The 18494-nt window shown below is 36.0% G+C and overlaps 1 protein-coding gene across 3 annotated transcripts in view; it reads right to left on the minus strand.

Moving 5' to 3' along the window:
- Positions 1 to 759: 759 nt before the first annotated feature.
- LOC109611692 (uncharacterized) overlaps positions 760 to 18494 on the minus strand; it is a 50517-nt gene continuing 32782 nt past the window's right edge. For 2 of the 3 annotated variants that reach the window (XM_059127148.1, XM_059127147.1), the window contains exons 2-6: positions 13728 to 14359; positions 7168 to 8987; positions 5853 to 7096; positions 5688 to 5789; positions 760 to 2582 (exon numbers count right to left, since the gene is read on the minus strand). In XM_059127148.1, coding sequence (XP_058983131.1) covers positions 2251 to 2582; positions 5688 to 5789; positions 5853 to 7096; positions 7168 to 8987; positions 13728 to 13943 — 3714 coding nt within the window. In that variant the 5' untranslated portion in view covers positions 13944 to 14359 and the 3' untranslated portion in view covers positions 760 to 2250. The remainder of the gene's footprint in view (positions 2583 to 5687; positions 5790 to 5852; positions 7097 to 7167; positions 8988 to 13727; positions 14360 to 18494) is intronic. The other variant, XM_059127149.1, reaches the window with a different exon arrangement.

Here is an 18494-nt window from a genome sequence, read left to right on the forward strand (position 1 = left end):
CAAAATGTTTGCGTTCCCAAGGCTTTAATACACCCTCCAGAATATTTTCGCGATAATATTCCGCATTTATTCTGATGCCACGTTCAATTAATACGAGTGGAGAGCGACCATCGGAGAAAACCAAATTCGGCAGTTCACCACTTTGGGCCAAGCGAAGCAATTCTTTAGCTCTTTTGAGTTTATTTTCTTTCCGTTGCGGTGTAAGTTCTTGCCCTTTTTGGAATTTCCATGGGTAAGGTAATTTTTTAATATTTGCCGAGTTGAATATTGCGATATGTTCAGCTCACAAGCCATTTTTCGGCCACTGTGACGTGGGTTTCGATCAAGTCGCTTCTTTACTTTTCGAACAATTTCTGCTGATTTTGCTGTTTTCTTCCGTCCACTTTCTTGACGTCGGGCTACGCTACTAGTATCACGGTAACGAGGGATGGTACGAGACACAAAAGATTTATTCACATTTTAATGCTGGAGTGCTCTAACGATAACCGCTTGTGGTTTTCCAGTCAAATATAAAGAAATCACACCATCACGCTTGAATTCCATCACGTCATCACGTTTTTCATCTCACCCTGTAATTAGTTAGGTTAGTAGTTTATCTTAAATGTATAAATAGCCAGAATTATTTCTCCAACCAACGATGTCTTGTGAGAAAATTTAAGAGCCCATATTTCGAGGTCTGGACACTTTGTATAATTTACTCAAATTTCCCCATCACAAATTTTCCCACCTGGGAATGAATCAAAGAATAAAACAACTTCGTTTAAACTAAAAGTGTTTCCTAGGAATAAAATATATTTTCGTTTCTTTTTTTCAATAAATTTAATTAGATTGAATCCAATTAATACAATAAGCGGTGTTTGACAAAAAATTATAATCTAAACATATTTAATTTTAAATAATTTTCTTTTTATAATACGAAAAAATATTTAATATAAATCCCTTGTAAATAGTGTGGTTGATAAGTAGTAAAATTTATACTACAACTACTACTTTTGTTATTACGAAATAAAAAAAAACGTTACATTAAAAGAAAAATAAAAATAAAATTTATGATTTTTGTAAATGGTTTGGTGTTTATGTTGAAAATGAATCTGATCAGGGAATTTTTGTGGAAAAATCAAAAAAACATACCAAACCTCATGATGTTTCGAAAATCAAATTCTAAAATTTAATTTTGTAATGTTAAAAAATTATTTTTTTTTGACAAGTTTTAAAAACTTTTTGTATTTAGTAATTTTTAATACATATTTCATTGTTGTTTATTTGTTGTTATTAATGTTGGAATATTTTTTGTTGTGTATTGTTTTTCTTGTTTTTAATGTTAAATAGCCTTTTCAGTTTTTTTAAGTTTTAATTTGAAATATTTTTTTAGAAATCTAAAAAAAGAATATTTAAAATAATAAAAAATAACGTATGTTTTTGAGCAAAGCCTAAATTTTGTTCTTAAAATTCAAAAATTTAAAAGTAATGAATTTTTAAATATATTTTTATAAAATGATTTAATTTCAATTGTTTACAAATAAAAAATGGTTTGTTTTTGATATATAATTTTTTGTTTTGTTTTACATTCAAGCCTTAAAGTTCATTTTAGTTTTCAAACATTAAGATTTCTTATAAATTATAAAAATTAACATAATAATTACAAATATTAAAAAATATTGAAAAATAAGCGTTTTGAACAGAAAAATACATATTTTACAATAATTTTGTTTTTTTTTTTTTTTCTTTTTTTGTTTGTTTAGTTTCTTGTTCTTTTTTGCTTTAGAAACAAGCAAATACACACATTTTCACATTTTGTTATTTTTGTTTTATTTTATATTATAATCGGCTTAGAACAAAATACGATAGCATGTTCCAATGTAATTCAAAGAACTTTATGCAGTTTCCACACACTTTTTTATTAAATCTTAATTTTCAATTTTTGAAATTCTGAATTTTACAATTGTTTTCGGCATTTATATCGCCATCTAATTTAAAAACTTTCATTTGACATTTCTAAAAAAGTCTAAAATTCTTTAAATTACATTTGAAAAAGGCCATAGTGTTATTCCTAAATATATAATTTAAATTTCTTAGAAGGAGAAAAAATTAAAATTAATTCGAATACAATTTAAAATTAACTTTTTATTTTGTATACTTATAAAAAAGAATATGTTAGAAATCTTTCTAACCTCATCGGTGCCGGGCAAATCCTCATACACAACAACAATTATATCCAAAGTTTTGTTGTATGTTGTTGGCATTTCTTGTTTACGTTTGCACTAAACCTCTGATATCGTTCACAGAGGTGGTTGATCCTCCAACACCACCCAGTACTACACTTCCACCGACACCGCCACTACCAATTGGTAAACCACCACCAACTACATTAGTTCCTGCAAACAAAGATGCAGTATCCAGAATACCATTAGGTACAGCAGTCACACCCTCTGTATTACATATATCGCCATTATCCATCAACATATCATCGCTAAAATCAAGAAAATCTCCCAATTCGGAGCCAATGGTTTGTTGTAAAGTTTTCAGATGTTTGTCGGCAAGTTCAATGGCTCGTTCAATTTCATCACTTTCATCTTGATGGACTATAAATGGGGAAAAGGAAGTAAAATTATTATTACATAAATAATAAATGTCACAAGTAAGTTTCTGTAAATCTAGATCCCTTTTGACAAGTTTACTGGAATACGTTATTGGACTTCCTTACAAACATTTTAATTTGAAATCTTTGAAAATTTTTATTTCCGTATACACTAAGCTATACCTCCAATATTTGGTTATCCAATATTTAGTATCGAAATCACCATCAATATCAAAAGTGATTTTTTCATGTTTTTATGATTTTGGCGGAAAGTATCATTCAGCAAAAATATTCGCCGTTGAATGGAAAAAATGGTATTTTCACAAAAAAGTTATGGTCCCGCTCAATATTATCCAAGGATCATCCAAAATTGTGGGCTTCTACGCTGTCCTAAACTACAACCCATTCAAAATTGTAAAATTGATAAGGCTCTCCACAAAGTGGTGTGGGTATAAAATTGATTTGTGAAATTAGTTGGGTTATTAATTTATATATTAATAAAATATAAGGCGGGACGAATTGTCCTTTTTTGACATTAAGGTTGTCTTGCTAGAAATGCTTATGATTTAAAACATAGACAAACATGTAAAAGTCCTAAACCGAAGAAACCATTTTGTAAAAGCTATACCAAAATGCAATTCATTATTAGAGTATTTCTACTCAATGTGGCCTATGATTCACCAAAGACTTCCTTCCGATATTTTTTATGTGTAGGTAGAACGGTAGTACCTTCATATAAGGGCTATACCAAAACGTGAACATTTTTTGCATGGATGGATTCTACATACTAAGAACTTAAATTACGACAAATTACCGAAATTAGTTGAGACAACATGAGCCAAATTCCTCCATAAATTTTCAAAGCAGGGTCAAGGCTATATAAAACCAAAAATAAATTTATTTTTATAATAGCCGTTGACAGCTACTTCGTCAGCGAAAAGTCCATCTTAAAATTTTAGACTCGTTTTAACAGTTCGTGCTAGGCCTTTTCTGTGCTCAAAATCTACAATTTGTTCAATTTTTTAATCAAAACTTCATACAGGGTGAGATGAAAAAACTGCAACCAGTTTCAGACTGCTGTCATTTCTAAGCCACTCGTCCGGCAGCTATTAAAATTATTTTTCTGACAGCTCATTATATTGTTTACAAGAGTACAAAAGCCTTTTGATGATAATTTTCCAGAAAAAAAGTTATCCGTGATGGAATTCAAGTGTGATTTCTTTATATTGGGCTGGAAAACCACAAGTGGCTATCGTTAGAGAACTCTAGCATTTAAACGTGATACTGGTAGCGTAGCCCGACGTCAAGGAAGTGGACAGAAGAAAAAAAGCAACATCAGCAGAAATGGTTCGAAAAGTAAAGAAGCGACTTGATCGAAACCCGCGTCGAAGCGGCCGAAAAATGCCTCGTGAGCTGAACATATCGCAATATTCCATTCGGTAAATATTGAAAAATGAGCTCGGGGTAAAGCCATTAAAATTCCAAAATGTGCAAGAACTTACACCGCAACAAAAAGAAAATAGACTCAAAAGAGCTAAAGAGTTGCTTCGCTTAGCCGAAAGTGGTGAACTGCCGAATTTGGTTTTCGCCGATAAGGAAACATTCGTTGTCCAGCAGTTTGTAAACAAACAAAATGATCGTGTTTACTTGATAAAGAGGTCAGCTAAAATTATGCACCTTCGGTTGGCCACCAGAACTCAAGCACCGGCCATAGTGATGGTATGGGCCGCCATAACAGCCGATGGTCGCTCTAAGCTCGTATTAATCGTCAGAATAAATGCCTAATATTATCGCGAAAATATTCTGAAGGGTGTATTAAAGCCTTGGGCACGCAAACATTTTGGCCACCGACCTTGGACATTCCAACAGGAATCAGCACCATCGCACTCAGCACGCGCCGTTTGAAGGTCATTATTCGTGCCAAAGGTGGCCAATTCGAACAAATCTTATCAAAAGTTATGGCGTTTGACTTTGTTGCAGTTTTTTTTTTATCTCACGTCATACAAAATTTCAGAATTTAAAATTATTTTAATATTCAAGTTTTCCATTTTCGGAAAGAATAATAGGAAAATGTTAATCTTTCACACCAAAAAGTATTCAAAATCTTTCTTTTGAATTTTACGGAGGAGTATTTAATAAAACCATAAGCAAGGCCTAAAAACCAAAATTATATGTCTATCCCCTCACCCAGTACCAAATATAGTACCATTAAGCACTTCTTGTACAATTATAGTACACATTTCCGAAACCACCTATGTCCAGGCTACAAAACCACCTCTTTATCACAACCTACCACCAACAGGGACCCTAATACAACATTCCAACTTTACTAAACTAAACTGTTAAACATTTAGCACCAACTGTGCTGCAGTTCGCACACTTGGTACTCATTTCCAAAACCACCTTTATATATCAAACTTACTTTCCAATCTTCTCATACCAAATTTCAGGTTTTTAGCTCTAGCCGTTCACATAATACCAAATGGTAGAATTTTAGAACTTTTGGCAACCTTAAAGTTTGAATTTCCAAAAACTTTTTGGCACATATATCCTGCACTCCATTAGTGCCTCTCATTCCAAAGTATTCGATTTTCAGTACATTTTACCACTTTTCGTACGTTTTTAGTAAGAATTTCTAAAAATCTAGCCTTATCACACGTACCAAGACTGATCCTCGCGCAAAGTTTCAAGATTCTAGATGCAGCCGTTTTAGTCACATATTTTACTACTCTCCTGTCAAAGTTATATGTCCAATAATTTAAGTAAATCAATAAATTGTCAATATTATTTTTTTTTAATTTAAAAAATCGAATATTATAACAAATATTTCCAAACACACTATATAGCTAATATACGCGGATTGTATAGAAAATTAATCCGAGAATATCAAACAATGTGGATGAGGGGGAAGCTTGTCCCGTCTATTTAGTTTACTTTGCGATGTAAACTTTCAAAAGACCAATACACGTGTCTCCTAATTTTGCTCTATTGGAATAATCTGATTACTTTCTCAATTAGTTTAAAGTTATGTTGGTAGTGTAAAGATGTCTGATCTTCACACACTGTCTCTATAGCTCAAAAGAGTAAAACCAAAGTCATTTTTATTTACCTGTTGCAAACAACTCCTTAAATGCATCCTCTGGCAAAGAATTCAAAACATTTGCCAAATCGTTCTCTTCCAGCAAATGTGTATCGCCCAAAGGTATATCATCTAGAAACATTAGAAGAGAAACAATTAGAAATCCACCTTACCAAAAATGATATTAATACTCACCACCATCGGGACCGCCTAACATCAATTCGGGATCACTTAAACCTCCTAAACCAGTGTCGACAGAACTGGCTGAACTATTCTCACATATGCTGAGGAAATCATCTGCAGCGGTGGGCAATGATGTGGTTGAACCCATACCCGAAGAAGTAAAATTAGAATTGGAATTTGTATTAATGGTCATAGGATCGGTTGATTCCAAAAGTGAAGATGTTTGTAAAGCGGAATTGGTTGTAGATGGTTTATGCAGTTGGGCAGATGTAAAACTAGTCAAACTGGATATGAAATCCTTGAATTCTGTTGTTGGTGAAATGGCGGATGTGCTGCTATTGTTGTTATTGTTGTTGTTTATATTATTGACCAAAGAGGAATGTTTATTTATTTGACCATTTGAAGTGGTGTCATGTCCAAAACTAAACAAATGTTGTGGTAAACTGTTATTGGCCATAAAACCGCCAGTACTAAGTGGAGCTAGAGCTGGTGGTGGCAATGTGTTTACCAAAGCTTGCTGTTGATTTGAGAATGAGGTGTTGCTGCTATTGCTGGTCATGGAATAGAGCTGTTGTGTTGATTGTGGTGGTTGCGAGGTGTTGGACGTTGTTGAATGCTGCGAATTGCTGGCTATGGATTCTAATGATGTGGTACTGCCCTTGCGACGCAAACCCGTTGAGGGTAAACGTGGCAGCAACTGATTCGTTGACAATGCTGTTTGCATGACATTGGACACAGCATTTGCTGTTGTCGCCGATGACAATGTAGATGCATCTTGCAGTTTCTTTGGACGCTTTTGTGGTCTACCAACTGGGTTACCAGTTTGCTTTCTTTTACGTATTGGTGTTTGCTGCTGTTGATTGCCAATGTTCACAACAGTTGTGGAGGAGGGCGGTCGTTGTTGTTTGTTGCTGCTCTGTTTTCCCAATGAAATTGTAGCAGTTTTATGTGTGACATTTTTATGCAAAACAATGGATGCCGATGTGGGTGTTGCTGTGAGTTTACGTGGTTTCTGCTCATATAACAGACGATTATATGCATCACGTTTCCTGGCATGCTCCAGACACAGTGGCAAATCATGTGTTATATCAAATACTGGTACTCGACATTGTGTGTTATCGGCAAATTTAGCAGTACAAGGAAAGAATAGCTCCTTGCCAGCACTCAAGACGATATGTTTTTGGCAGTGTGTAGCCATCTCCAAAGCTTGACCATCACAGCCTGCGAAAGCGCAAGGCTTGACATTGGCGGGCAGTCTGTAAAAAAGAAAAAGGCCAATTAATTTTCAACGACAATTTTCATATGACATCCTCCTCTTCCTACTTACCCCTTTTCATTTTGTTTGTAGTACTTTCTCAGCAAACGATCAACACACATGAGACGTCGACGGGCTGCCGCCAAGGGTATTTTCTGTAGAGATCTTGTAGAAAGCATTTGTATAGCCTGGCGATGTAGTTGTTGTCGGTAGCATGCTATGCGTTCCTCCCTCAAGGCAGAACGACTTATTTTCTTGCCCGACACCGCCGCCACTGAAGGTTTACGAAATTCATAGGAGTTAAACCAATAATGCTGTATACAATAGGGCAAACCAGTTGCTGTGGCCAAATGAGATATATCCATAGCAGCGGGATCTTCATTGGGATGGTGAGATAATCTAACAATGGCTACGGCACCTTTCGAGTTGGTAGAGCAACCGCTGGGGTAATTATCCAAATGTTGCGACTGGTGAACAGTACTAGATTTGCGGGCATTGTTGGGGGATTTTGTATTCGAAATTTTTGATTTTGACAATGTTGTTGGTTGTTGTGGTCTACAAGTTGGAATGGACTTTTCCAAAGTTTCGGTTTCATTAGCTTCATGTGAGTTTTCTAAGACACAGTCTTGCGTCACTCTCACTCGTCGCTGCTGCTGTTGCTGCAATTTTGTCGACTGTTGTTGGTGTCGATGCTGTTGAGGCGGCTGCTGTTTGGAAGACGTAATGATTTGTTGTTGCTGTTCTGTGTAATGAATTCTCGAGGCGGGTGTATTTGATGCTGTGGCTAAACGATTCCGATTCATTTTATTTTGAGGAGGTGGTGTCGGTGATGATGATGACGATGTCGTCGTGCTCGTTGTTATTGTTGTTGACAATGAAGAGGTTAATCTGTTATTGGCGGCGGCGGGTGTTGTGATTTTATTTTGTTTTTTACACGGGTTATCATTCTGACTCTGCTCTTGCTGCTCTTGTTGCTGGGGCATTAAGGCCATGCGAAAGATAACATTAACCGGAATTTCATTCAATTCTTCACTATCGGAATGTTTGCCAGACTTCATGTTGTCACTATCAACCACCAACGGCTCCACGGAGGAGGGGAAACAGGCGAGGGCTTTGCTCTTCAACAAATCCTCCCCAAAGGGATGAGACGGTGGGGTTGGCGGTGATGCCATTGGTTGTACAGACTTTTTTGGTTTCTTCAAACATTCTAGCTTTTGCAAATGTTGGGCCATTGTGTGGTTGTGGAATTTCGATGGTGGCAAACATGAGGCCGCCAAAGGAGCTGTTGTAGGTGTTGGTTGCACCACAATGGGAGCTACTTTGGCCATAACCGCCGTTGTGGAGGTGTTGCATCCCCCGCCGATACTTGTGCTTAGGCCAACCATATTCCCACCACTTGGTGACAATGCACTGTTCTGTGTTGATGCAGGCGTGGCTGGTGGAGTTGGCACTGCCGCCGCAGGCGCAGCTTCTATTAGGAGCGGTGTTTGCCATAATGAGGGTGTTGGCGGTGTATATAACGGTGGCGGTGATATAGATTTCAAGTCTTCCTCTAACCCCGAGCAAGAGGAGTTAATCACATGATGTGGTTGTTGTTGCTGTTGTTGCAATTGTGGCCTTACAATGCAGACGTTTGTAACTTTTTTGTTGTGGGTTGTTGTTGTTGTTGTCGTCGCTGCCTTGCCGTTGGCCAGAGATTGCGTTGTTACATTTTTAAGAGAACTACTTAGAGAATTGGGAGATGTTGTTGATGATTTTTTATCATAAGACGCCTGCGTCTTGATAGCTGCTAACTTGCCATTGGTTTGTGTTGTTGTTATTTGCTGTTGTTGTACGTTAGCTAAGCTGATTGTGGTTCCACCGATTATTTCACTTAACCGGGAACGAGACTTCTAAAACAAAATAGACAATGGTGATATAATGAAAAACAAACAAAACAATTTAAATCAAAACATAACCGGAGAGCCCGTTAAAATCTAACGGCATTAGAATTAGAATGTGGACACAATTTCGCGTCCAAATTGGAGGAAGTTTAAAATGCATAAATAAAGAAATCTTCTATAAACAAAGCAAAACTCATAGCTATTTAATATCCCCCCTCCAGATGGTACACGATCTTGGACCGAAATAACCTTACCTTCTTTTCCCACCACTACTTTTTTAATGAGGAGTGTTTTGACTCGCAAAAAAGAAACACGAGTCAAGTCATATCAAGAAACTGCATGACGAAGTAATGGCTAAAAAATTGAAAAAGAAAGAACAAAAAACGGTGCATGATAAAGTATATGCGTTGAAAATGAAAACCACGGAAAATTCAAAATGAATTTTTAATATAAACAATTTGTTTTTCTTTATAGGTAAAAGTGTAAAAATATATTATTTTGGGGGATTGTTTGCAAATCTCTGCGGAGTACACGGGAGCTAAAAAAAACAAATGATTACAGAAATGTCCCTACAGTGGTAGATCCCTAAGGGCTAAAAAAAGAAACACTTGTTTTAAATTTAAATTCCAAAATAAAGTAGATAAAGATGTGGTATTTTAACCTATATGTTAACAGTAAAATTTAGTTTTTACTTCTATTTCATCACAGCTGTTTGACCCGTATATTTCAAGTGCAAACGTTTAATAAGGCTTTTCATTCCATTCATTTCAGAACGGGGTTTAAATTCTCCATTTGTGTTTATTAAATTAAATTTAAATCGAGCGTGTGTGTGCGTCAATTGACTCATAAAAAAAACTTGTTTTAAAGCACCATGTGAATGTTATTTAAAAAATAATGTGTTGTTGACCTAAATGTTATAAACAATTGCATTACAAGGCAATTGACCTTAGGAAAATATTATTAATCCAAGCAACGAAAAAGAAAGCTGTCGAAATAAATGTTATTTTTCGTGAAATTGTAACAAAACAAAAGCAACCAAAGAATTTATTCTCATTACAATTTATTTCTTTATACAGGGTGAGATGAAAAAACTGCAACCAACTTCAGACTGCTGTCATTTCTAAGCCACACGTCCGACAGCTGTTAAAATTATTCCAGTGACAGCTCATTATATTGTTTACAAGCGTACAAAAGCATTTTGGCGAGAATTTTCTAGAAAATAAGTTATTCGTGATGGAATTCAAGCGTGATTTCTTAATATTGGGCTGGGAAACATCAAGTGACTATTGTTAGAGCACTCCAGCAATTAAATGTGAATAAATCGTTTGTGTCTCGCACCATCGCTCGTTACCGTGATACTGGTAGCGTAGGCCGACGTCTAGGAATTGGACGGAGAAAGCAGCAACATTAGCAGAAATTTTTCGAAAGGTAAAGAAGCGCCGTGGCCGAAAAATGGCTCATGAGCTGAACTTATCGCAATTTTCCGTTCGGCAAATATTGAAAAATGGGCTCGAGCTAAAGGCATTAAAATTCCAAAAAGTGCAAGAACTATACCGCAACGGAATGAAAATTAACTCAAAAGAGCTAAAGAGTTGCTTCGCTTGGCCAAAAGTGGTGAAGTGCCGAATTTGGCTTTCACCGATGAGAAAATATTTGTTGTCCAGCAGTTTGTAAACAAACAAAATGATCGTGTTTACTTGCCAAAGAGGTCAGCTTTAATTATGCACCTTCGGTTGGCCACCAGAACTCAAGCGCCGGCCATGGTGATGGTGTGGGCCACCATAACAGCCGATTAATCGTCAGAATAAATGCCTAATATTATTCCGAAAATATTGTGGAGGGTGTATTAAAGCCTTGGGCATGCAAACATTTTGGCCGCAGACTTTGGACATTCCAACAGGACTCGGCACCATCGCACTCAGCACGCGCCAGCCACCCAAGAATGGTTACAAAATGAGGTTCCTCGCTTCATTTCCAGCGCACAATGGCCACCAAGATCTCTGGATACCAATCCGTTGGACTGTTGTGTCTGGAGTATTTTGGAAAGGATGGTTGGCACTAAAAAATACCAGTGTCGATAAAGATCAAGCAAGCGCTTCGCCGGGAATGGGCCAAAATACAGCAGAGCAACATTCAGGCGGAGTGTGACGGTTTCATTGGCTGTTTGAAGGTCATAATTCGTGCCAAAGGTGACCAATTCGAACAAATCCAAACTTATTCTAAAATATTACGCTATTTCCGACATTTTTTGCTTTCATTCAATAAAATTTTGAAAAAATGTAAAAATTATGGCGTTTGACTTTGTTGCAGTTTTTTTATCTCACCCTGTATGTGAAAGACAATTTTGAAAATTATTTAAGAATTCGCATTATTTAAGAATTCAGGAGACAGTATAGGTCTCATACTGATCCTAGTATCGATGCTTAACTTAACCCCCGCTAAAGCTAATATACTACATTTTTGGTATAAAAAAATAACGGGTTTGTAATGAAAGTTACTTAACTATTTTGAACCTGAAGTTAAGAAAATGAAGCATAGTTTGATTTTAGAATAATAGCAACAAATAGAAGCAATTAAAGAAATTTAAACTAAAGTGGCACTTTAAATGTGTCCAGTATAAGGCAAGTGGCTATTCCGTTTCCGAAATGAAATCATGAAATTGTACCGATCAGTACAGATGGAACATATCTATGTATTAGGGAGTAATATGAAGTTAAGCCAATGGAGAAATACTCCAGACTTCGGTATTCAAAGTTTATAATAGTTTATAGCTTTGTAGTGGAATGCTCTAACTTATTTTTTGAGTTATCGACAAAAATCGGTAAATTTGAAGCCTAAAATTTTGATATAAACCAGTAAGGAAAAGTCAAAAGTCGGCCGGGGCCGACTATATGATACCCCCTACACCACTATGCATATTCAGTAGAGGTCATTATTTGCACAATAAACCTGAAATCTGATTAAGGATATATATGGGAGCTATATCCAAATATTAGCCGTTCTAGATAAAATTTGGCAGAGGTATTTCTGGGCTGTATCTGATAACCAAATATGATTGTTGTCGAATGCATATTACGAATGTGAGGGATTTAAACACCAAATCGGATAAAACATATATATGGGAGTTATAGCTATATCCAAACCGATTTTCTCCGAATTCGATGTACTTGCTTCTAGGCTGAATTCGGTCGGATGTACCGAAATTCAGGACTTTTTAACTGGTATTGGCTATTTGGTGCACAATTAACCCGAAATCGATTGAAGGGTTTGTCCTTGGGCTAAATAAGTATTGTTTGCAAAATTTCATCTCAATCGAATAAAAAATGCGACCTGCATTTTGTTCACAAAAATACATAGACGGACGGACTGAATGCAAAAATCGAAACAGAAAGATCTTCTATGAAGATCCTCAAAAGTGACGATGGGTCTATCTCGCTTCCTTCTCCCTGTTACAAACAAATGCAAAAAGACATAATACCCTTACCATTGTGAGGGTAGGGTATAAAAAGAAGTTCAATTTGACAACATTGGTATCCATCGGTAGGTCATAGCGACTACTTTAATTTAGTCGCTAACTTACCGGCAAATTTCGTATATTACCGAAATTATAAGCATTTAAATTTTACCGACTTTTGTCGGTAACGGTTCATTCCCATATTCGGTATTTAAATCATCTTAACAACATTTTCCACGAAATAGTTTATAATTTCGCATTTTTTAAAATTTTTAGCCTTTCAATTTATAGCAGCAAATGTTACGTGTGTACACTTTAAGTTGTATACACATGGACAATGGTTGAGCAAATTACAATGGTCTGGAAGTAAACTCAGATATTCACCAAAAATACTAAAGTGCATAAATTATATGCAAATGGGCCTTTCTTTCTGGGTTTTGAACATCCTCGGATGTATGGCTATTTACAGATGGATGAAATCACCGATTCTGGTTAAAATTGAACTAACCCACTTATTAGAAGTTCAAACAAGGCAGCCGAAATGGTAAGAGAATTCAGCAATAACAGAAGAGGACTAGTAACTATATAAGTCGCCAGTTAAATCTATAAAGTCCAGTGTCTTCAAATCGAGACACATTCTCGATTGGAGAAATGTCTGATTAGTTTGCCGCCAGTCGCTTGCGACTTATATTACTAAACATGCTAAGCTACTATGTCAGCTGTTTCAAAAAGGCCTTCACTGAAGAAACTGATAGGAGATGACACTTAGAAACTCGGATGCATGATATCTAAGGCCACATGATCGACAATTTGGAGAAGAAAACCTTTTCCCATATATCGATTAATAGGTCAGATAGTATCAGATATCTGATCCCCAAACTGGATAGCAGTAGTCCTGACTACTGTCGATAATGTAAGGATGAAGAAGAGGTAGAGATGATTGAACAGAGATAGAAACTCTGACATTCTTCTCATACACGACCCCATCATTATCTATAAGCCAGTAAGGTAAAATCGTCTTCTAGTTGGGCAGACCATCACCCTTGTCTGGTTCTTGAATTGATTTCAGTGTATTTCTATGGAAAAAGGTGACTCGAGTTGCGTCGCTTCGGTTTGCGTCGGGGTTTTCCGCACGATTGACGACGCAAGTTGGGGCCCTAGTGTATATTTTTTGTATAGTTAGGGTTAATTAGATACAGATCTTTTGGGTAATTTTATCAAGAGCTGAAAATATGTCGAATTGAAAATATATATGGCGGTGAAAATTCCCTCTGGCCCTTATTTTTATATATTACCTGAGTATTAAATAATATGGGTGGTGTGGTTGGCACTGATTCTGTGAACACATACGGATCTTCGGCTGCAACAATTCTTGTTATATTGTTGCTGGTTGTGTTAATGTTAGTTGTTGAAGTGAACTGTGGTTGTTGTTGTTTGTTGTTGGCGCTGTTGGCGGCAATGGTAGAGTTGCAGTTTGTTGCTATGAATCTTGATGCTTGCTGACATGACATGTCCCGTTGACGGTAAGTGGAAACAATATCTGCGTGTACTACTGCTTGGGGGGGCGCTCCTATATTGTAGTTGCTGCTACGTTTTTCAAACTGTATTTCTTTATCAAATACTAAGACGACTTTGTGGTTCAATGATGACAATGGACGATGATAATGATGTAGGTTAAAGCTGAAACGTCGTTTGTTTTTCTTTTTCCCAAAATGTCACGCAACAAATAATTCCCAAGTATATAGTTCTATACTCCTACACCTTTAGGGGTTTTCTCCTTTTTTAATTTGCGGATGATGATCGTTGAGATTTTCTTTTTTTTCTTTCTAGTAGTTGCGTTAATTATTTCCGTAATTTATATGTGTGTGTAAGGTTAATTCTCTGGGTTATGTTGCTTCGGTTGTTGTTGTTGCTGTTTTCATAAAACCTGTAATGAAAAAACGTAAATTACACAATTAATATTTCATTCGAGAAATTTAATAAATGTAGTTTTTGTATTTCGTATTACATTTACATACAATAGAATTTGAATATAGTACAACAAGGAGCTGAAGTTTTGGTATAGTTCTAGATTTTTAAATTTAAATATTAAGAGTTGATACCGTCTCATTACAACGTCTTCATAAAGATTATAACATTTCATTAAAAATAGATTTAAAAATCTACAAAAAAAACTCTCCATTGGAAAATTTATTATCAAGATTTGAATTGCGACATTTAATACATTTCTGAACTTCATATTTTTGTTTTTAATTTCCAATTAGACTTCTCTTCAAGGAATTACAAACAAATTAAATGAATCCGCATAATAGAAATTTGCTATAGGTATAGAATTAAAAGTATAATAGTTGAAGAGAGTGCCATTAGAAATGTAATTAAATAATTTGTTTTCATATTTTCAATAGATTTTGGTTTACATAAACCGTGTCTGACTGTATAGGGTGAGATGAAAAAATTGGAACCAACTTCAGATTGCTGTCATTTCTAAGCCACTCGCCCGACAGCTGTTAAAATTATTCCAGTCACAGCTCATTATATTGTTTAAGAAGCGTACAAAAGCAATTTGGTGAGAATTTTTCAGAAAAAAAGTTATTCGTGATGGAATTCAAACGTTATGGTGATGGTGTGAACCGCCATAACAGCCGATGGTCGTTCTCCGCTCGTATTAATCGACCGTAAAAAATACCAAAGTGTTGATCACCTCAAGCAAGCGCTTCGCCGGGAATATCGCATACCCAAAATACCGCAGAGCAACATTCGGGCAGCGTGTGACGGTTTCATTGGCCGTTTGAAGGCCATAATTCGTACCAAAGGTGAACAATTCGAACAAATCTGCACTTATTCTAAAATTTTATGCTATTTCCGACATTTTTTGCTTTCATTGAATAAAATTAAAAAAGATGTAAAAATTATGGAGTTTGACTTTGTTGCAGTTTTTATCTCACCCTGTAGTATCAAGATTTGAACTGCGGCTTTGATACATTTCTGAACTTTATATTTTTGCTTTTAATTTCGAATTAGACTCCTTTTCAAGGAATTACAAGCAAATTAAATAAATCTGCATAATAGAAATTTGCTATTGGTATAGAATAAAAATAAAATAGTTGAAAATCGTGCCATTAGAAATTCAATTAAAAATTGGGACCCTAGTTAAATATATATTTTTTCATATTTCCAACAGATTTTTGGTTTACAAAAACAGTGTCAGACTGTATGTACACCAACAGAGCTTTTGAAACTACATCCATTTTTGTTTGAGGCAACCAGCATTACAACACGTTAGTGGTGTTAGCGTACATTTTGTGGCTATGAATGGTTTTGGATTTCCAATTGTCTGAGTGGCAATGTAGGAAAAATGAACGGTAAGAGGTGATAGAAAGGAAGGTAGGTAGCCCAGCAACATGGGGACTATCATCTACGATGACGACGACAATGACAAGGCTAGGCTAGGCCTGCCTGTCAGAGCAATCATTGGAATACACAATACATATGGAAAAAGTAAGTTATTTAATTGTTGTATGGTAGCGACGATTCGTTGTCGTTGTTGTACTGATGATTTCTATGCTCCATGAGTCGCCCTCTCAAATCTCAAGAGAAATATTTCAACAAACCGAAACCGCCGCCTCCGCCAATATATTTAAGTTTTCAGTGATTGTGTATTTTGGTATTCAAAGACAATGAAGTGTTGCTTTTTTTCCATTTGAACAATTAATATTTTATTTGGCTTCTTTGTTGTTTTGTCTTCTTTGATATGAACAGATAGTTATCTGTGTAATGAGCGAATAATGATTAAAATCCACAAAAACATCTGTAAAACCAAATAAAAACCATGAACAGCAAATTGTTTGAAATTTTAAAGCACCCTTTTGATTTGCTGTGTTGAAGAGAGAAATAAAAAAGGCATGCAAGAAGCAGTTTATCAGGATAGCCAAACATATTATAGCTCTTCATAAAACCATATCTGCATCAGAACAGATTGACATGGTGTTTTTGATTCTCTACAACAATTTGTGGAAAGGATATTATAAGTTTAATTGGGTCAAAACGTTTGTAACATCTCAGAAAAGTTAGTCCGATCATTATCTCTCAACGTACTAAGTCGATATAGCCGGGTTTATGTTAAATTGTAATCACCGTAGATATCGTAGTTATAATCCGATTCTCATGCGGTTCTGCAAGAGCCAGAATAGAAGCCTGTAATTTTTGAAAATGTTCGCAATGTGCAGGGTGAGATAAAAAAAACTGCAACAAAGTCAAACGCCATAATTTTTCCATTTTTTTAAATTTTATTGAATGAAAGCAAAAAATGTCTGAAATAGTATCAAATTTTAGAAGTTTGAATTTGTTCGAATTGGCACGAATAATGGCCTTCAAACGGCCAATAAAACCGTCACACGCTGCCCGAATGTTGCTCTGCGTAGTTATAATCCGATTCTCATGCGGTTCTGCTTGGACCAGAATAGAAGCCTGTAATTTTTGAAAATGTTCGCAATGTGCAGGGTGAGATAAAAAACTGCAACAAAGTCAAACCCCATAATTTTTCCATTTTTTTTTTTTTTTGAATGAAAGCAAAAAATGTCTGAAATAGAATCAAATTTTAGAAGATTAATTTGTTCAAATTGGCACGAATAATGGCCTTCAAACGGCCAATGAAACCGTCACACGCTGCCCGAATGTTGCTCTGCGGTATTTTGGCCCATTCCCCGCGAAGCGCTTGCTAGAGGTGATCGACATTTTGGTATTTTTTAGTGCTAACCTTGCTTTCCAAAATACTCCAGACACAAAAGTCCAACGGATTGGTATCCGGAGATTTTGGTGGCCATTGCGCGCTGAAAATGAAGCGATTCTGAGTGGGTGCTGAGTGCGATGGTGCTGAGTCCTGTTGGAATGTCCAAGGTCTGCGGCGAAAATGTTTGCATACCCAAGGCTTTATTACATCCTTCAGAATATTTTCGAAATAATATTCGGCATTTATTCTGATGCCACGGTCGATTAATACGAGTGCAGAACGACCATCGGCTGTTTGGCGGCTCACACCATCACCATGACCGGTGCTTGAGTTCTGTTGGCCAACCTAAGGTGCACATTTTCAGCAGACCTCTTTTGCTATTAAACACGATCATTTTGATTGTTTACAAACTGCTGGACAGCGAATCTTTTCTCAACGGAGAAAACCAAATTCGGCAGTTCACCACTTTCGGACAAGTGAAGCAACTCTTAGCTCTATTTTCTTTCTGTTGCGGTGCAAGTTCTTGCCATTTTTAGAATTTCAATGGTTTTACCCCGAGCTCATTTTTCAATATTTTCCGAATGGAATATTGCGATACGTTCAACTCACGAGCCATTTTTCGGCAACTGTGACGCGGATTTCGATCAAGTCGCTTCTTTACTTTTTGAACCATTTCTGCTGATGTTGCTGTTTTCTTCCGTCCACTTCACGGTAACGAGTGATTTATTCACATTTAAATGCTGGAGTGCTTTAATATAAAAAAACCACACTATCACGCTTGAATTCCATCACGAATAACTTTTTTTCTGAAAAATTCTCACCAAAATGCTTTTGTACGCTTGTAAACAATATAATGAGCTGTCACTGGAATAATTTTAACAGCCGTCGGGCGAGTGGCTTTGAATGACAGCAATCTGAAGTTTGTTGCAGTTTTTTCATCTCACCCTGTATACATATATGTTTCATCCGATTAAAAATTGAAACCGCTCTAATATCATAAAACGCCTTAGATAAGGATCATAGTTGATATGATAGCGAGAGAATGTCAAAACAGGCTTAACTCTGCAATGAAAAAAGTAAATGTAATATGTTCATTTTTTAATTGAATGACAAATTAATTTACGCCAATTTCAAAGGTAACGGGTCTATTTGCAGTTAGTATCTCAATTCACTTAAATGATGGTAAGCAGAAACTTTCTATACCGAGTCATAAGAACGTAAGTAAATATACTCCTCATTAGCATGTTTCTACTTTAAGAATTTCCCAGTAATGAAATATAAGCGTTGACCCAATTAAAATATGTTACAATGAAATTTGATTTTATAGATATTT

This window comes from Musca domestica, unplaced genomic scaffold (genome assembly GCF_030504385.1).
Source record: "Musca domestica strain aabys unplaced genomic scaffold, Musca_domestica.polishedcontigs.V.1.1 42, whole genome shotgun sequence".
NCBI lineage: Eukaryota > Metazoa > Arthropoda > Insecta > Diptera > Muscidae > Musca > Musca domestica.